The sequence below is a fragment of the Tyto alba genome, unplaced genomic scaffold (assembly GCF_018691265.1).
Source record: "Tyto alba isolate M040663 unplaced genomic scaffold, T.alba_DEE_v4.0 Super-Scaffold_7, whole genome shotgun sequence".
Classification (NCBI taxonomy): Eukaryota; Metazoa; Chordata; class Aves; order Strigiformes; family Tytonidae; genus Tyto; species Tyto alba.
Window position 1 is genome coordinate 19856040 of NW_024881328.1, and position 16449 is coordinate 19872488.

At 34.7% G+C, this 16449-nt stretch overlaps 1 protein-coding gene across 1 annotated transcript; it reads right to left on the reverse strand.

Moving 5' to 3' along the window:
- Positions 1 to 367: 367 nt before the first annotated feature.
- Positions 368 to 12569, reverse strand: GCG (glucagon). Its single transcript, XM_033007889.1, has 7 exons — positions 12474 to 12569; positions 7412 to 7512; positions 6853 to 7014; positions 5967 to 6020; positions 4139 to 4276; positions 1870 to 2013; positions 368 to 865 (listed from the first exon to the last, which is right to left on the reverse strand). The coding sequence occupies exons 2-7, from the start codon at positions 7507 to 7509 to the stop codon at positions 841 to 843; spliced, it is 621 nt and encodes a 206-aa protein (XP_032863780.1). The 5' UTR covers positions 7510 to 7512; positions 12474 to 12569; the 3' UTR covers positions 368 to 840.
- Between the last annotated feature and the right edge of the window lie 3880 nt (positions 12570 to 16449).

Consider the following 16449-nt stretch of genomic DNA (forward strand, 5'->3'; position numbering starts at 1 on the left):
GAAGAAATTATGTGGCAGTTTCCACTACTAATGGAGTATATTGCACTTAATATTTTTCAAATCTGTCCTCCTTCTTTTGCTGAGAAACCAGAATTTATGCTAATGAAGAATACTTGTCTGTTCAGTCTTGTTTCCCCCTCTAGCTTCATCTTACATGATTTCTTTTTCAACTAAATGTAATTCAAAGTTCACACAGCTCTTTTCTGAGAATCATTATGGAGAAAATGTGACAAAACAAAATGTTGAATTTGTTTCATCGTTCCAAACAAACCACTTCCAAGATCTCGGTGAAGCTAGAATATTAGAATAAAATGAAATGGAGTGCCAAGAGGCACAAGGGACACACACATGAAAAGTCAACAGAAAAGAAGCTTGAAAAAATTTATTTAAGGCTATCATTTAATATCCTTAAAGCTTAGCCTTTTTATAACAAAGGTTTTAAGAGGGATATTCACTTCTCAGGCATTTATAACTGCCAGCCCCTTACAAATAACACATATAATTGGTGATTGAATCTGTTGTGTGTAAAGTCAACTTTTTAGAAAAATAATTTTATCATTAAATATAAATGGAGTTACTTCAGTCCTAATAAATGGAAAATATGAAGATATGGAACTTTCATGGTCTTAAAGCTGTTAAGATAACCATCCCTTAGACAATAGGTTTTCCATATATAAACCTTTGGCAACATTAAACTATAGTACAATTATTTCCTGGCATGCAAGGTGACATAGATTTGTTACATCTAATGTAAATGACAGAATATGGATTCAGGATCTCTTAATAACTGGCAGTTGATGCAATGAAGGTCTTCACGTATCCCATTTTTATTCTGTATTTTTACTGATATTCTCCCAAAAGGTCCCTGGAAAAAAAAGCAGCAACATTTAGGATATATTATAAATGTCCCAAGATTTATGAAATATGTGTGGAACATATTTTTTCAGTTTAAGAATTAGAAGATGTTAGTTCCACAGACCCCTCAATACCTCTTTCTAATAATGGATTTAAAACAATTACTTCTAAAGGAAAAGCTTTTTAATAGTTTCTGATAGATTATTTTCTTAAATTGTTTATTTTGATGCTGAACTACAAACATGAAAATATTAAAATATTAATAAAACTGTATTTTAATTACAGCTTCTATTTTTTTTGAGATAATATTGATTGTTTCATATTTCCAAAATCAACTAGTTGTTTTGGGTGCTTCAGTAGTTCAATGACTAAAAGTAATTAATTTTTACATCCAACATTTTAAAAAATCTGGCCACTCACATGTACCTTGATTTGGCATTTTATTATTTTTTAAATGCTTTGTTAATATTAACAATTAATTCTTAAATATTAACCTGTTCACAGAGCTCACATAGAAAATGTTGCTTTGCCAACAGCATTTGCCTATATACAGGCAAACTAAAGCATGGTTCTTAAATAGTTAGCTGCTACAGGAACACAGATTATGGTACTCTATTCCCTAATGATGAGCCACAGTTTAAGGCAATGTTTTATATCACAGTTTTGAAAGAATAATCAATTTGGTGTAATTTTACCAATAAATATTTCTGATTTTATAATGCCCATGCACAGAAGAGGTTTATTTTTCAATAATTTAATATGACCTTACTAACATTCAGTGGCAAAACTCCCCTCAAGTTAAATAGGTTCATCGCTGATGCAAAATACAATTTATATTTGGAATGAGTTCTCTTTAGGATCTTATCCTTGTTCAGCACGGTCTGTAACAATGTTTGTAACACAGTTACAAATACGGCAACAGTTAAGAGAAAAATTAGCAGTATTTTCCCTATGTATGACAAATACATTTAAAACCCCAGTACATTAAGAATAGCACAATCAAAATTTAGGCACCTTTGGGTAACTTTTGTGTTAATCAGCCATTTTAGAAACTCTTTGGCAGCCATGTCATCAAGGACTTTGTTGATATCACTCGTGAAAGTGCCATCTGCATGTCTTCGGCCCATTTCTTCAGCCACAAGAGCTTTTTCTGGGAAACTTCAAAGGGAAAAAATTATCAACAAATTTGCAGATCAAAATAAACAAACAGTTTAAAAGGACCTAATTACAGGATTCTAGTACACTGCACATTTTCTGTGACTTTAAGGAGTTAAGGGCTGAGCCTGGTATGGCTCAGTATAGAATGATGTATATCAGAACATCTTTTGAGGCATCATTTCCACAATAGAATAAAGCATGGAAGTCTCCCTTTACTAAATGAGGACTGCTCTTTCAGGTGAGTCTAAATTCCTCTCTAGCATTTTTGAAAAAGCCATACATGCAAAAACATATCTCAGTCTGCAATGTCTATGTCAAGTAGACTAGGCATCAGTAAAACTCAGAGTAGATATATTAAGAATTGTTACTTAAGAAATATCACTAATAAAACAATATAGTCAAATTTTCATACATTTCTTTGTTTTAATTGGATTTAAGTCCTAGTAATATACATACAATCAAGCAGCAACAATTTTTGGGGTGTTAGAATAACTCAGTTATAACACCTGTATAAAATCCATGTGCTTGATTGCTGTATAATAGAATTTTATATTTGGAATCAGATCCTGGTTCTTGCTCTATCCTTTTTTGACCACTGGAAAACCATTATGCCAAGAGCCTGGTATAGAAAACTTTCCTTTCTTGTTTCATCCTATCAAATACAGGAAGATTTTAATGGGTTCCATTAAGACGGGATGATGCTGAAGCACTGTGTACTGGGACCAATGACAGGCAGACTGGTTCTCTTCATGCAATAATTTCAGAGAGGGCTATATGCAAGCTTGACAGTAAATAATACTAAATATTGGAAAGCAGAAGGGTGGTCTATGTTTAACCATCTAGGTTTCTAAGCTCAGTTCATCACATATAGGTTGTCATTTTTCTCTTACAGGTACTGAAATACTGAATTTCTTCTTATGAAAATAAAACATGACAAAAAAACAACTGCAATTCTGAACATCACTATGAAGTGGCACCAGCACTTCCCTTCTCTATATAGCTGACCTCATTTATTTAACTTTGTTTTTTCAGGAAATCATCATTATTTACAAAATTTACTTTTACCTATTTAGTCTTCCTTGACTACAGCACACAATCTTGTCTTACAGATTATGTTTTATTATTATTATTTAATATTTTTATATAGTGTGAGAGACTTACATAGTACTTTACAGCTGGTAGAATATATAATCAGAGGATGAACTGAAATCCCTGCCCCGAAGAGCTTACAGTCTAAAGGCACAAGTAAGTACAAAACAGTTAAAAGGTGGAGAGTAACATGTGCATGGTGTAGCTCCTAACCATGCAGAGTTGGAAATAGATGGTGCCTGCAGGAGATTGAAGGTAATGCCATTCTAAGTGTAAGACTATCATGAAAAAATATGTAAAGTCACGAGTGAGTACATGAAGTGAATAGGCTTGAGAAATCTGCAATGGGTATGTGGAGAACAGGATATTAATGAAAGAAATCAGAGACATAGATAGGTCAAAACAGTGGAGCACTGTGTCCAGGAAACTGGGAAGCATAGCAAAGGAAGTAGAGGTGTCTTAAAAAGGAAAATAAGTAATAGTTATAGAAAATTATAGTTATTTTGGCAGCAGCAACTTGGGGAGACTTTGTGGAGCATGGGAAGAGGAAAAGAAGTCATCAGTTACTGCTGGGAATGATCACCAGTGCATGGAGTACATCTGATGACATTGGTAAAAATTTAATCTTGGAAATATTGCAGGGGAAAAGATTGACTGCAAAAGGGAAAAAAAGAGCAGGTAATTTAAGATGACACTGACTTGAATAATCTCAATGATAGGTAAGGAGACTGTAAGCAATGTTCTGTGAAGGGGGAAAGGCAGTAGTTAGAGGAAGGTCTGGTTTAGATTTAGATGTTGACCTTAAATATAACTTGACCTTTCAGAGTGTAACAGCATACTGAATAGCTTTGTTTTAATCTGTATTGGAATTTAATAATGTAAAGTGGTAGTCTAACACCCACACAGTATCTTCTATTACAAAAGAAAAACATGAAGTACAGCAAGAATGATCAAAAACACATCAAGGTTTCATCAGACTTGATTTCTAGCCCCAAAACAAGGCAAAATTTAATAATAGGAATGGATGGATTCTTACTCTCTTCTTCCTCGTCCATTCACTAACCAAGCAATGAACTCTTTGGCAGCTTGACCTTCCAAATAAGAGGTGATATCACTGGTATAGGTGCCTTCAGCATGTCTCTCAAACTCAGCATGACGCTTGGAGATTGCATTGCTGAAAGAAAAGCAATACTGTAGGAGCAGACTGCATAAGGAATTGTTTTTTTTTTTTAACCTTTATTGATTTGTATTTCCCAGTCACCATACTAGCATTTCTTATTAGGGAGAGGGGTTTTTTTTTTTGGTTTTTTTTTTTTTTTTTTTGCTTCTCATATTACTCTAGATATTTTTTTTCCTTGATATCTTTCAGTTTTGAAGGTATTGTCTGTGTCATGCAATACAGTTTTGTGCCATGCGATACAGTCTTGTGTAGAGATGCCTGAACTAGGTCTGAACAAATTAAATAAGGTGCTGAAAGCAATTATAGCTGCACTGAAATGGTCTTCTGCTACATTAATTAGCTATGATCAACATACTGTATTTCATTATACAGACATACTTTTGTACATGTTCTTGTGTTAACCTAAAATTTTCCATTAAGCCACTCCTCCTACCTTCGTCTTCATGATTTCTTAGCCAAACTGTTCAGACTTAATTTCTTTCAAATTTATATTTTTAATTGCTTTGTGAACATCCTTTTAATTATTATTCTGACCAAGTGATAATCTTGGAACAATTTCAAGCCTGATCACCTCCATTTTAATAGAGAAAGACAATTACCTTCTCCGTCCCTGCACCTCATTTTGCTTCTATCTCTGATAAAGCACAAAATTATGTCACATTGGCCTTTAGGAAGGCAAGTTGCTCTGAGAAGTAGACATATTATGGAATATTTTCCTTTAATAATTTATCTAGCATTCCTATTTCAGAATTTGCTAATTTTCACCTAATTTTCAGGGCCTGTAGCTACTTCTATTATTTTTTATCTTACTGGGATTTCACCATTTCTCCTAATTTGGTACCATCTGCACTTTTCATCAGCATGGTAACTGGCATTGTTTGGAACATTTTTAATGAAACATTAATTTTGTTGAGATATGCTGTTTCATTGAAGCTGAGACATTGTCACAGATTTGTTACTGATATTGACAGTGTTTTGAACGGAAATATCTTTGTGATCTGGGCTATCCTCTTTGGAATTTCTGACAAAAGGAAGAATGAATATAGGTATTTCAATCTGTTTTGCAAAAACACTTACTGCAGTTTTGTTTTATTTGTTTCAAAATACCAATCCCTCCAACTCTTTCCAAAGAACATTGTCAAGAAACAAAATTATGGCTTCCGGCAGGTCTTGTGTTCTCCTTTGCTGTAATGAGTGGTTTATGTAACATGGGATTGGGTGCTTAGGGCTGAGCATTATACTGTGTTTTATTATTTCTCTGCAAAGTGGTGTCTGGCCATTTTCCTTTCATTAGTCTCACTGGTTTGCCTTTCCTCAACATAACGTGGTGGTTTTTTTTTGTTGTTGTTGTTTTTTTTTTTTTTTTTTGCTTCAGCCATTTTCTATACCAAGTTCTTCTTTTTATCTTATTCTCTACTCTCTTTTATTACTTGAAATCCTGAAATCTGTTCTCATCCACCTGCATCATTTGAAGCCACTGCACATAGCTATAGAACACAGGTATAGGAATAAATAACAGAGATGTTTCCCTTTCATTGTAAAAAACAGGTGTGAGGTAATTTCTTTTGATAGGTATTTCTTGGTTTATGGTAGCATTGTAAAAAATACTAGGTGTTTTCTTTCTTGATTAATGGAAAATAAGCTCAAACTGGTTTTGAGTAACAAGTTGTGGCAACTGGAATACCTTGAGAGCTGGTCCTGGAGTTTGTCATTTTCTTTGTCCTCCTGTCCTTGTTGGCTGTAGTGGAATTCCACAGTCATTAGATCATTACTACCAGTACATTGCAGAGCATGCATAAGACGATAAGATTTTATTTGTTATTATTTAAATATTATGATAAATAACTGATAGATGAATATTATAAATAACTTCAGGTGCATGAATTTAAATTATTACAATGTCTAGAAATTGTTACTTCATACTTTAAGGACTTCCACAGGGATTTAAAAGCATTAAGATAATAGATTTGTGGATTTTGTGGACAGGTCTTCTCTAGAATACAGGACATAAACTTACATGCTTTTACGTTATCCTCGCTCTCAGCTTGGTAACTTGTGTTTAATCACAGGATATTTTCAAAAACCATGCCAATTCATGCCATAGTATACTTGTGATACTGGTAAAGTATCCAGTGGTCAACAAAACTTAAACCTTAGCTACCTTTTAACAAATGAAACCTCAGGATTAGAGTATCCATAGATAGGAAAGTTTTATTAAGGTCTAATGGCCCAGATATTTACATTATATTTACATATCTTATTCCTATTAAACTTAATTAGTTCACTGAAACAATCTGACCCAAAGAGGCTGAGTTAGTCTTTTTAGATGGCATATCAGGTAATATAGCGATACTACACTAGATTTATCCAAATCCTTTTGACTGATTTTGCATGTATTTCCCATTTCTAACAATATGTTAACATTATATATAATTTTTCCTAATATACTTTACTTATTTGAAGATTATACATGGTCTGTGATGGGAAGCTAAAATCAAGAAATGTATTCAGCTAGATTTTTGGCTGTTTCTGTATATGGAGATCTATAGCAATGTGACCAAAATGCTTACCCATTTCTTTTAGTGCTCATTAACCATTGCACGAAGTCCTGAGCTCGTCTACTGTCCAAGTACTTGCTGTAATCACTGGTGAATGTACCTTGTGAGTGACGTTTCACTTCATTCAACTGTCTAGATTCATCTAATGGTTCAGACTGGGAAGCTTTGAATGATCTGTGTAAAGTTTAGAACTTGTTAATTGGCAATGGTTATAGTACTTTCTACAGGTGTACTGACTTTTCTTTTAAAAATACTATTTTATACTCACAAAGTGGAAGCAAGTGGCATATTGATCACTAGTTGGCTAGTAAAGTGAATCAGTATAGCAGACTGGATATTGCACAACTACAAGGTCTTCTTGGATAACTAAAGCAGCTATTGTTTGTAATACCAAATACTTCTGTACTATACGTTGCAATATTAAAACCTTTTGCCAATTCCAATAGTAGATTAAGCACTGTGTAATAGTATATAAAATAACTATCTTTAAGTCATAGTATGTTTTCCTTCAAACTGTAAGAAAACAAAGTTCAGGCCAAGTGTTTGTAGAAGTTTGATCTAAAGAATTTACCTTGATTTCTCCTCTGTATCCTGAAGAGGATTTTGCCAGCTGCCTTGAACTATCATTAAAAGGATCCCAGCAACAAAGTAAACACTTTTCATTTTCATTGCCTGTCAAAACAGAAATAAGGCAACAAAGGAAAATATAATCATCTTTACATACTTCTGAATCGATTACATCAAAAAGAGACATCCTTCATGCTGATCTAAACTTGAAGATACTGAGACCTTGTGAAGATGGGGTCCATGTCCAGTGAATGGAGGAGACTGTAGTGGCTTGGGTAGGCATTCAAAAGATGTAGTCTCTGTTCTAGTGCAAGGTGAGCTGAGAGCAACTGCACCTTCCCTTTCTTTTGTAATATGAGAAAGGTCTGTATCTCCTCTGCTCTATGTTCTGCTGATGGCAAGCATTAGATCTCTTTTTATAAAATTGTTTTATTGCAAAACTAGGGTGTTGGTGTGACTTTTAGTTTTTTTCCAGCTCAATCACTAGAGGAAAACAAAGCAAATCTTTGTCAAGAATGCTGTCACATCAGCAGCTCCCCATTCTTTCCTTCTGGCCCTCCACCTTCCTTTTAAAAGTTTTTTTTTTTGAAATAATGGATATTGCAGCAGTAGGCCTCTGGACTTAGTAATTACTTACTAATAAGTGTGAGTCGTTAGAAAAAAACCCCACCACACCACCCACTGGCTTGTGTTCAATTAATGATGTGGTATGTCAAGTTTTGCTTGTTGCACTATTGACATAATACTTTATTTCAGCTTAAGGGCTTCCATTATGATGCTATATGGGATATACAAGGTATGGGGTATATACTTCATATTAATGGTAATAAACCAAAGCACAAAATATTGTATCCCAGATGTAATTCTTCCTGTTACAAGTCATTCTGTTGGCTTCAACCATCTAACAGAAATGGCCACGTTATTTTATGTGTCTTCATCATGCCCACTCTAATAACTTGACCTGTCTCACTGACTTTAATGTGAGATTATTCAATGTAAACTAGAATATTACAGTTTGAACAAATACTTTGGTGATCCACTGCTAAGATGTGATTCCCTTACTCACATTAGTGACAGGTTTACACATGCAAGTAATACAGTTATAACTTCTAGTGAATAGTCACCAATGGGAATAAGGCATTCTCTAATCCCCTAATTATGTGCACTACAATTTTCAATATTTAATGTAGTATTATTAGTCTGTCGACACATGATCCCTTATAGGACAAACTCTTGAACAAAGAAATGCTATTCATTTTAGGCTCACAAAACCCTGTGCAAAAGGGACTATGAGCAGCTAATGGCTAATAGACTCAAAAGTGCTTTGCATAAACAGGAAGTGAGAGGAAACCTACTTACAGAATCAACCAAATTGTTTATTTTTAATTATTTTGGATCACTTAAATTTATGGCATGAATTTATAGAAAAATAAATTAATTTAAAATTTGTTTAGGTACTTTTGACCTTGAGAAAGAAATTGGATATACCATTCATTCAATGGTTAAATGCTTATTTACTGAATGATGAATATTAAATACTTGTTCATTCTAACTTTAAAATCAGTATGGATCACAATATTAATTTGTTGTAAAGCAACAGAAGTTGAATTGATTTCACATCAGCAAAATGTTACTGAAAATAATTTCATCATGTACTTGGACTGATACTTGTGTATTTGAAAGAGCCCTTCTGCCATCCATGACACTTTCCTATGGAAGTTTATGTTACAGTCTGAAAAACAAAGGGACATAGGAAAGATGAGTGCACTGAAGTAAAGTGGTAAACAGCAAAGTAAGATGTGGCTGAAAACCACCCTCCCCACTAAATGTAATCTGCACTGAACTCCTCCAGGTCCACCGGAGGAGTTATTTATTGAAATTCAGTGATTTATAAACTAAGGCAGTCTGAATGAAAACATCTATTGTCTATTGTAATTCCTTGTCACAACAAGCTGAATTTAAATATACTATACCTTGGAGGAAGCCATAAGAAAGTTATGAAAGAACAATGTGTAGAGAAGGTGCAGGTTACTCTGTCTTGAGATTTAGAGTTGGCTCTGCACTAAGCAGTGCAAATGGGGGGGGGAGCTATATGAACATCTCTGAAAAGGTAAACTCCTGCATTAAAAACCTTATTGCTGTAGGACTTCTACTCTGCCCCACTAGTCTGCCCAGCTTCAGAGAAGACTTTTTATGAGATCTGTTTCTTCCATCTATTATAAAATAACTTCTATGTGGAGATGCAAAACTTGACTGTTGACTGGCATTTTACCTATGGTTAGGGAGAATGTATTGCTTCTGGTACTTTATGAAGCTTAATTTTTACGAGAATCTTAATGAATAATATAAATATTTTACTAGAATACCTCAGTGTCAGTATCAAAATATTTAAGGCAATCAAAATCTTAAGCAAAGCTTAATCGAAACCAGGAAGATAAAATGATGAATATAAGATTTTCTGGTGGACTGTACTATCAAGCAATGGAGTCAATTTCCCACTCCTCCACCAGAAGCCACTGCCAGTCTTGCTCATTTTTTCATCAGTGTGTATGGAAATTCTTTTCTGCCTTTTGTAATGTCCTGATACATGAGATTTCATTCCTACACTTGCAGGTATTCTGCTATATTACCAACAAATACTGTAGTGACCATGTAGTCTGTCCTATTGTAACCCTAACTATAGTATTGGACTCTTTTCACTGTTTCATTTGGAGCTCTAATTCGGTGGTGCAACACTGACATCCAATGTTTATCCCAAAGAATGCATAATTTCACATTTCATGGGCTTCCAACAATGGAACAAAAGCTCTGCCTATTCTTTGAGAGATGACTCTGCTGTGGTCACAGAAATGATCTGATTGTATTGCAGTGACCCTCAAGCTAGCTGATACAGCTGTAAATGAGTTTACTCAGACAGCAAATAAAGTCTGGCTATTGCACCATACGTAAGGAGATTTGCCCTGTTTAGTGGTATACCAGCAGTTTGAACAGCTAGTATACTTTTACTTAACCTGAAAAACTAAAGAAAAATAGTTTACAGTTGCCTGTAGCTTTGTTAAACCACGATACAAATTAGACATAAATCTGAGACACTGAGGTGTAATGAAAGGAATAGCCTAGTCAGTATTACAGCCTCCTTATAGTAATATCAGACACTAAACGCTATTCTTTTATATAAAACTTATACAAACACAGGTTCAAAACCCATTGTAGACAGTAAAGAGATTTTCAGTGATTTCAGTATATCTTGAATCTAACTCTTATGCCTCAGTCCTATCAAGCTTTCAGATGTGAACAGTCCCACTTCATGCCTTAAGAATATGTTTAAAGTAAAATGCATGTTTAGCTTCTTTCTACATTTTTCAGAATCAAAATTTGGGGAGATTACTAAAAAGAGGGATGTATAAATGCAGTTTTTTGAAATTATTACAATTTTCAAGTAAGAGAATCCCTATTAATAAAATAAGCATTTTCAAAAGCTATCTTTTAAAAATTTAGAATCAGTTCTGTTTGTTCAATGGTTAGTACTTGCTATCGGTAACTCAAAGCAGAAACAGCAGTTTTTGACAAGCTAAAGAAACTAAAGTTTTTAAAGAAGAAATTGTTATTTTATTCTTAGGAACACACACATGTTTTATAGTGAAAGAGAGATGATCAGCAAAATAATATTTGTTTAGTTTATTCATGATAATGGATTCATTTCCCAACAGAACAAAGGTTTTATTTACTCTAAGTTATTTATGTCACCAATAGATACTGCTAAAACCCATGCAATCCTGTTGTCAAAGTGCAGGAAAACTAAGGCTAATCTTGCACACAGAATTTTTGTTCCTATGCATATTAGACTAATGGAAATGTTTTAATTTCTTTCTGATTGGAGATGAAAAACTTAATACATCTCAGATTGAACCACCAGAGATTATGTAGCAAATATGTCTTTCAAATCTTGATCAGAAACTTATTTGAATATTAGTTTCTTGTTTAACCCGATTTTGCTAGTTTATATATTTTACTGCAGATGTCTTTTGTACCTATGTGCAATTTTAACTAGCTTAATTTCATTGAGCTTTCAAAAAAGAATTGTTCAGAAGTCAGATTTGCATTTATTTCCAGTTTAAAAACACAAATTATGGTGTTACGGTAGTAAAAAAGGGAATAGTTTAATATGAAAATGTATGAATGAATAAAATAGATTTATACTGACATGAAATTGTTTGCAAATAGCAATTATTTCTAATTACAAGTAAACCACTTTTTCAGGCAGATGTACTTTACATCTAATTTACCTACCATGTTGTAATGCTTTGTGGAAAGTTCTGTAAAAGAAAATGGTTCTAGTCTAAAGAGATCCATAGTAGGATGGAATACTAAATTAAATTTTATACAATAATAATGTTAAATCAATAGTTATTAAGGTTTTAATTTTTACTTTTGTGCTATAAAATTTCCTTTTCAGATCTTACAGTGATATGAAAATAATAGTTGCTTGAGACAAACTAATCTGAAAGTGGGTCAGTGGAGTGGCAATCTGTAGGGCGATAGAGTGATAATCTGTTTTAGACAGTTTTAAATCAGCGTCTATATAAACCCACTTAATTTGTTTGCATTCTGCTAATTTAATCCCCATTGATCCATAGTTAGGCTGTGTCTATAAGGAGTGAATATTTTTAAACTCATGTTCATTAATTATCTCTAGAGAAGATAATAAAAGAGATAAAAATATAAAAATCCATAATTTTTATCTCACATTTATCTCATATTTGAATTCTTACTACAAGGCATGTCTTTCATGTTCTAATGGTAAACTTCCTACTCTCAATTGCTTCTGCAACCCAAGCAGTTGATTTCCCCTTTTTTTGGATCATTCTCTGTTGAACTAATTCAATACATTAAAAGATTTAAATGATGATGTCATTAACTCCAAACATCAATGAGTATAACCACAGAGGAAAACACCGATTTGCTGAAAGATCCTGCACCTCTATTCCAAACTTTGGGCAATATTATTCAGATAATGCACTCAGTTTTCTCAAACAAATTGTACTGGTAGTTCATATAAATCTTACCTTTTTATACTTTGAAGTGATACGTAGCAGTTGCAGAAAGAGCTGCTACTCTCTCTTCTGGAACTATGGCAAGCCTTGAGGATCCCGAGATCTGCCTAGCTGCCTCCTTTGCACAGACTTATATATATACTGTTCAGCTCTAGTAAGCATTATGAGAGTGCATCATTGCTGACAGTTTCCTTATTCAACTTAAAAAAAAAAGAAGTCACCATATTTGCTATTCATTTCATTTGATAATTTTACAAGCAATTTCACACATTCATTCTGCTTACTTTATGACATCAATGCTAACATGGATTTGCAAAAGGAGTGAGGTAGCAATGTCTAAAGAAGTAAATATCAAACAGAAGGGCATTAGGATGATAAACAGTGGGCTAAAGGTGCCTGGGATTAAGGCAGCAATTTCTCCAAATTCTGATTAGCCACATTTAACATTTAGAATCCCAGTCCTGGTGACATCAATATCATCAACTTCACCTATCAATTTTCAGTCAAGGTTTATAAATTTAATACACTGTTAACAATAACCTAACACAACTTCCCTAAAACCCTTGAATGATTCTTCAAGTAATCTTGTGCCAATATAAGGATTGTGAAGAGATGTGAAGTACTGCAGTGATGGCTACCCACTATGTAAAACCTAGCACAGGTTGAATTTAACATAAAGATTTGATTACCCTTAGATGTAAAGTGCCAACTTTGAAAATTCTACTGTATGAAAATTCATACTCACTTGAGAACTGTGTGCCAAACATTCATTGTAAATTGAGTTTTACACTGTGGCCTACAGATTTATGCAAGATAAGCCTTTTTCTCATGGCTCCATTTCCTACAAGGAAAAACAAATCCAAAAAACAAAACAGATTTGAGCTTTGTAGCGGTGTATATTCTATGCAACTATTGTCAAAGTCCTAAACCACCCAGTAATAGGGGAAATTTCATAGCTGTTGTGGGGCAGCATTGGCAAAGAAGACTATGTTCAGCCATCTGATGACCACAGATAGGAGAGATTGACACAAAGCTTGTCAGTGGCCCCAGCAGCTGAAAAAACCTTCCAGTCAGAAACATGGGTCTTTCATCCTGTCTATGAAGCAACAAGTGAGATATCCCCCTTGAAGAAATTCCTTGGGAAGTTTTCCTTTACAGACTCTTTCATACATCATGATAATCCTTTGTAAAATGTAAAAGGGCACAAAAAATGAAATATTATTATTATATATGTAAGGTGCCAGACAGTCCAGGAGATATGTTAAATATGAAGGACTCCACCTTGAGTTTCAGTTCTGCTCAGAAAAAAAAAGGGTCTGAAATCACAGTGGAGATCTCACTGAGCATTAATGACAGCCTGTGCTCTAGTCTGGAATGGCTCATGATCTAATTTGTGGCACAAAGCATACATATTACGGCAAAAACTCTTATTTCCCCTCATACTGCGCCAGGAAGCCAGCAAAGAATCCTCTTCAGTGAGGTAATTTTCTGCTGGCTGACCACAACCAGATCACCATAGCCCATATGATACAATTAAGGCAGTGTATAAACTTCATGACCGTAGTGTTAGGGTGGCAAACAAAATGTAATGGATCCTTCTAGAGCTCTATCCTAAATACCTTGCTGTGGTACCACAGCATGAGTTTAGGGAAACATTCTCACTACACGGTCCACATAATTTTTTTTTTATTTATTTTTTTTTTTTTGCATGTGTGTTAGTATAATTTTTCTCTGCTCTTGGATCCATCTGCTGAGATTCATGGTCCATTTTTGTCATTTCTAGCTACAATGCAAGTGTCTACTAATGCTGCTGCTGAAAACTTAAGAGCACAGCTTCTGTTCCTCTCCTCATTGCCTTCTGTTTCTATCTTCAGGCATTTCTGAGAGCCTTATTTTGCCTTTTTGTTGTTCTCCTTTTTAATTACTACTTCTTTTCTCCACTTTTACACATGTGCTCTTCTCCATGTCCTCTTTCTTCCTGCTCCTAATTGCATTTTTCACATCCATTCAGTCACGGATTCCCAGCCATTGTTTGGCATAGGTTATACAAGCTTGCATACATATTTATCAACCGTATCTTTTCAGATTTTTTTTGTTTGAAACAACCAGAATGACTACCTCCATATACCAACCTTCCCCAGGCAAACAACTGTGTAATATCTAAGATATGGTGCCAAAGGAGCCAAAATTAGCCTTGAAACAACTTTATACCCCAAATCTGCTTATTTTCATGAGATGATGATTTCACTGAGATACTTTGTCGTCTTCGTGTCAGAATCATTTTCAAATCTACTTTCTATTTAGACTTTATGAGCGTAATACAGGGGATGCAAAATCCCAGTTTAAGCGCAGCGCTACGCTCTAGAAGGCAGCCCCTCCACGAAGCTGGCCAGCCGTGCGGCTCCCGCGGGTGAAGGCAGCCTGCCCGGCCCTGCAGTACCCCGGCAGGACAGCAGATGGTGATCAAAGGGCCGCTAAGACCTTTTTTCACACCGGGATGACACATACACACTGGTTGAAATGGATCGCTGCAGACAATTATCTCGCTTCGTGTTGAGTTAAAGATACGTAGCTTGTTAAACAGGCAATACAGAATGTAAGACAATATCTTCTCCTCCAGGAAACAGGCAGTTCTTTTCTTTTTGTTTAGCTCTGTATATTTTCTTGTGTCAGATAAAGTTCCTTGTTTACAGTAGGATGATTTCAGAAAAAAATATATGAGACAGAGCAGCTCAGTGCACCTGGCTGGGCAGGTTGTTACACAGGCTATATCATCTAGCAGGTCATCTAGCATCTAGAAGGTGACTGATTATTTGATTTTCAAGTGATACACAAACAATAAAAAGTACAGGAAAGAAGTGAATTGCCATGAAGAACCATGCAACATTCAGCTGCCATAACGGAATCTATATTAACACATATTTCAAGAGCACAGCAAACAAGGGTTACCAAACAGAAGTAGAAAATTGTAACGAGTGTATGAAACATGCATATATACTCAGGTTTTTTCCTTTCACATTGTAAAATACAATAGTTATGTGGCACCTTTTGGCAAAAGTCAAGGGCAACCTCACTCTTCTCTATATTATAGTTCACATATGAGACAGTACTTCAGCTGAGTCAGACTAAGAGATGGAACCTGAAAGCAACCTGCCTTCAGGAAAGTTTCATCTAAATGTTTTTTATGATTCACTTGGGGTCATTAAAAATGTTATTTTGGGTTCACTGTATCTGGAGTTGATCAAACTTTCCTGCACCATCATTTCAGCTCCAGGTAATGCCTGCTATTAAGGACAGTGTACTGCACTCACTGGACAAAAAAATCTGTGGGGAAAGTTACAGAGTAGGTAAAATGAGAAGCAGAATTCTTACCAGCTGCACACTGAACCTGGTGCTCTAGCAGTGACATTTCCAGCTGGTATGGCTTTTCAGAACATTAGGACCAATGTATTTGTTATAACTGGCTAGCATACTCTGAATGTGATAATTTTCTAGGATGTTTCTTTCAACTCTTTAACTGTTGGTACAAGAGAAAAATAAATTGTCAAGATTTGAGCATTTTAATGAATTAGGAAGTGGCTGGCTTTTGAAAGTAAAAAAGCCCCCAACAAATGCTTTCGAAAAAGTGAAACACCCACATTTTTCTGTGTTTTTCTTCATTACATATTTATTGTTATTATTATATTATTATCCATTACATATCTAAAGAACATGGGAGGGAGGATGATGTATCTTGGGGTATGACCACAGGACCACACCCTTTTCTTTCTTACATTTCATGGAAAGCATTCTCTCCCTAACCTTGTCAACTATGAGTTCAGAGGCTGGGCTGTGTATCCCCTTTTGTTTTCCTATCATTGCTACATAGTTATCAGCCAAAAGAGCTCTGCATTCCCTTTCTGAGAACTAGTGCAACATATATAGGAAGAACATATGTGTAAGTACATACATACATATGCATCATATTACATACATACATGTGTACATA

Bases quoted from the DNA above. Each gene is read 5' to 3' on its own strand.
- GCG (XM_033007889.1), bottom strand. From the start codon at position 7,509: ATGAAAATGAAAAGTGTTTACTTTGTTGCTGGGATCCTTTTAATGATA. The intron at 4,277-5,966 runs GTATTCCAGTTG...CTTTTCTTTCAG, and splicing joins CTCCAGGACCAGCTCTCAAG to CAATGCAATCTCCAAGCGTC. The intron at 866-1,869 runs GTGCCTAAATTT...TTTTTTTTCCAG, and splicing joins AACACAAAAGTTACCCAAAG to GGACCTTTTGGGAGAATATC.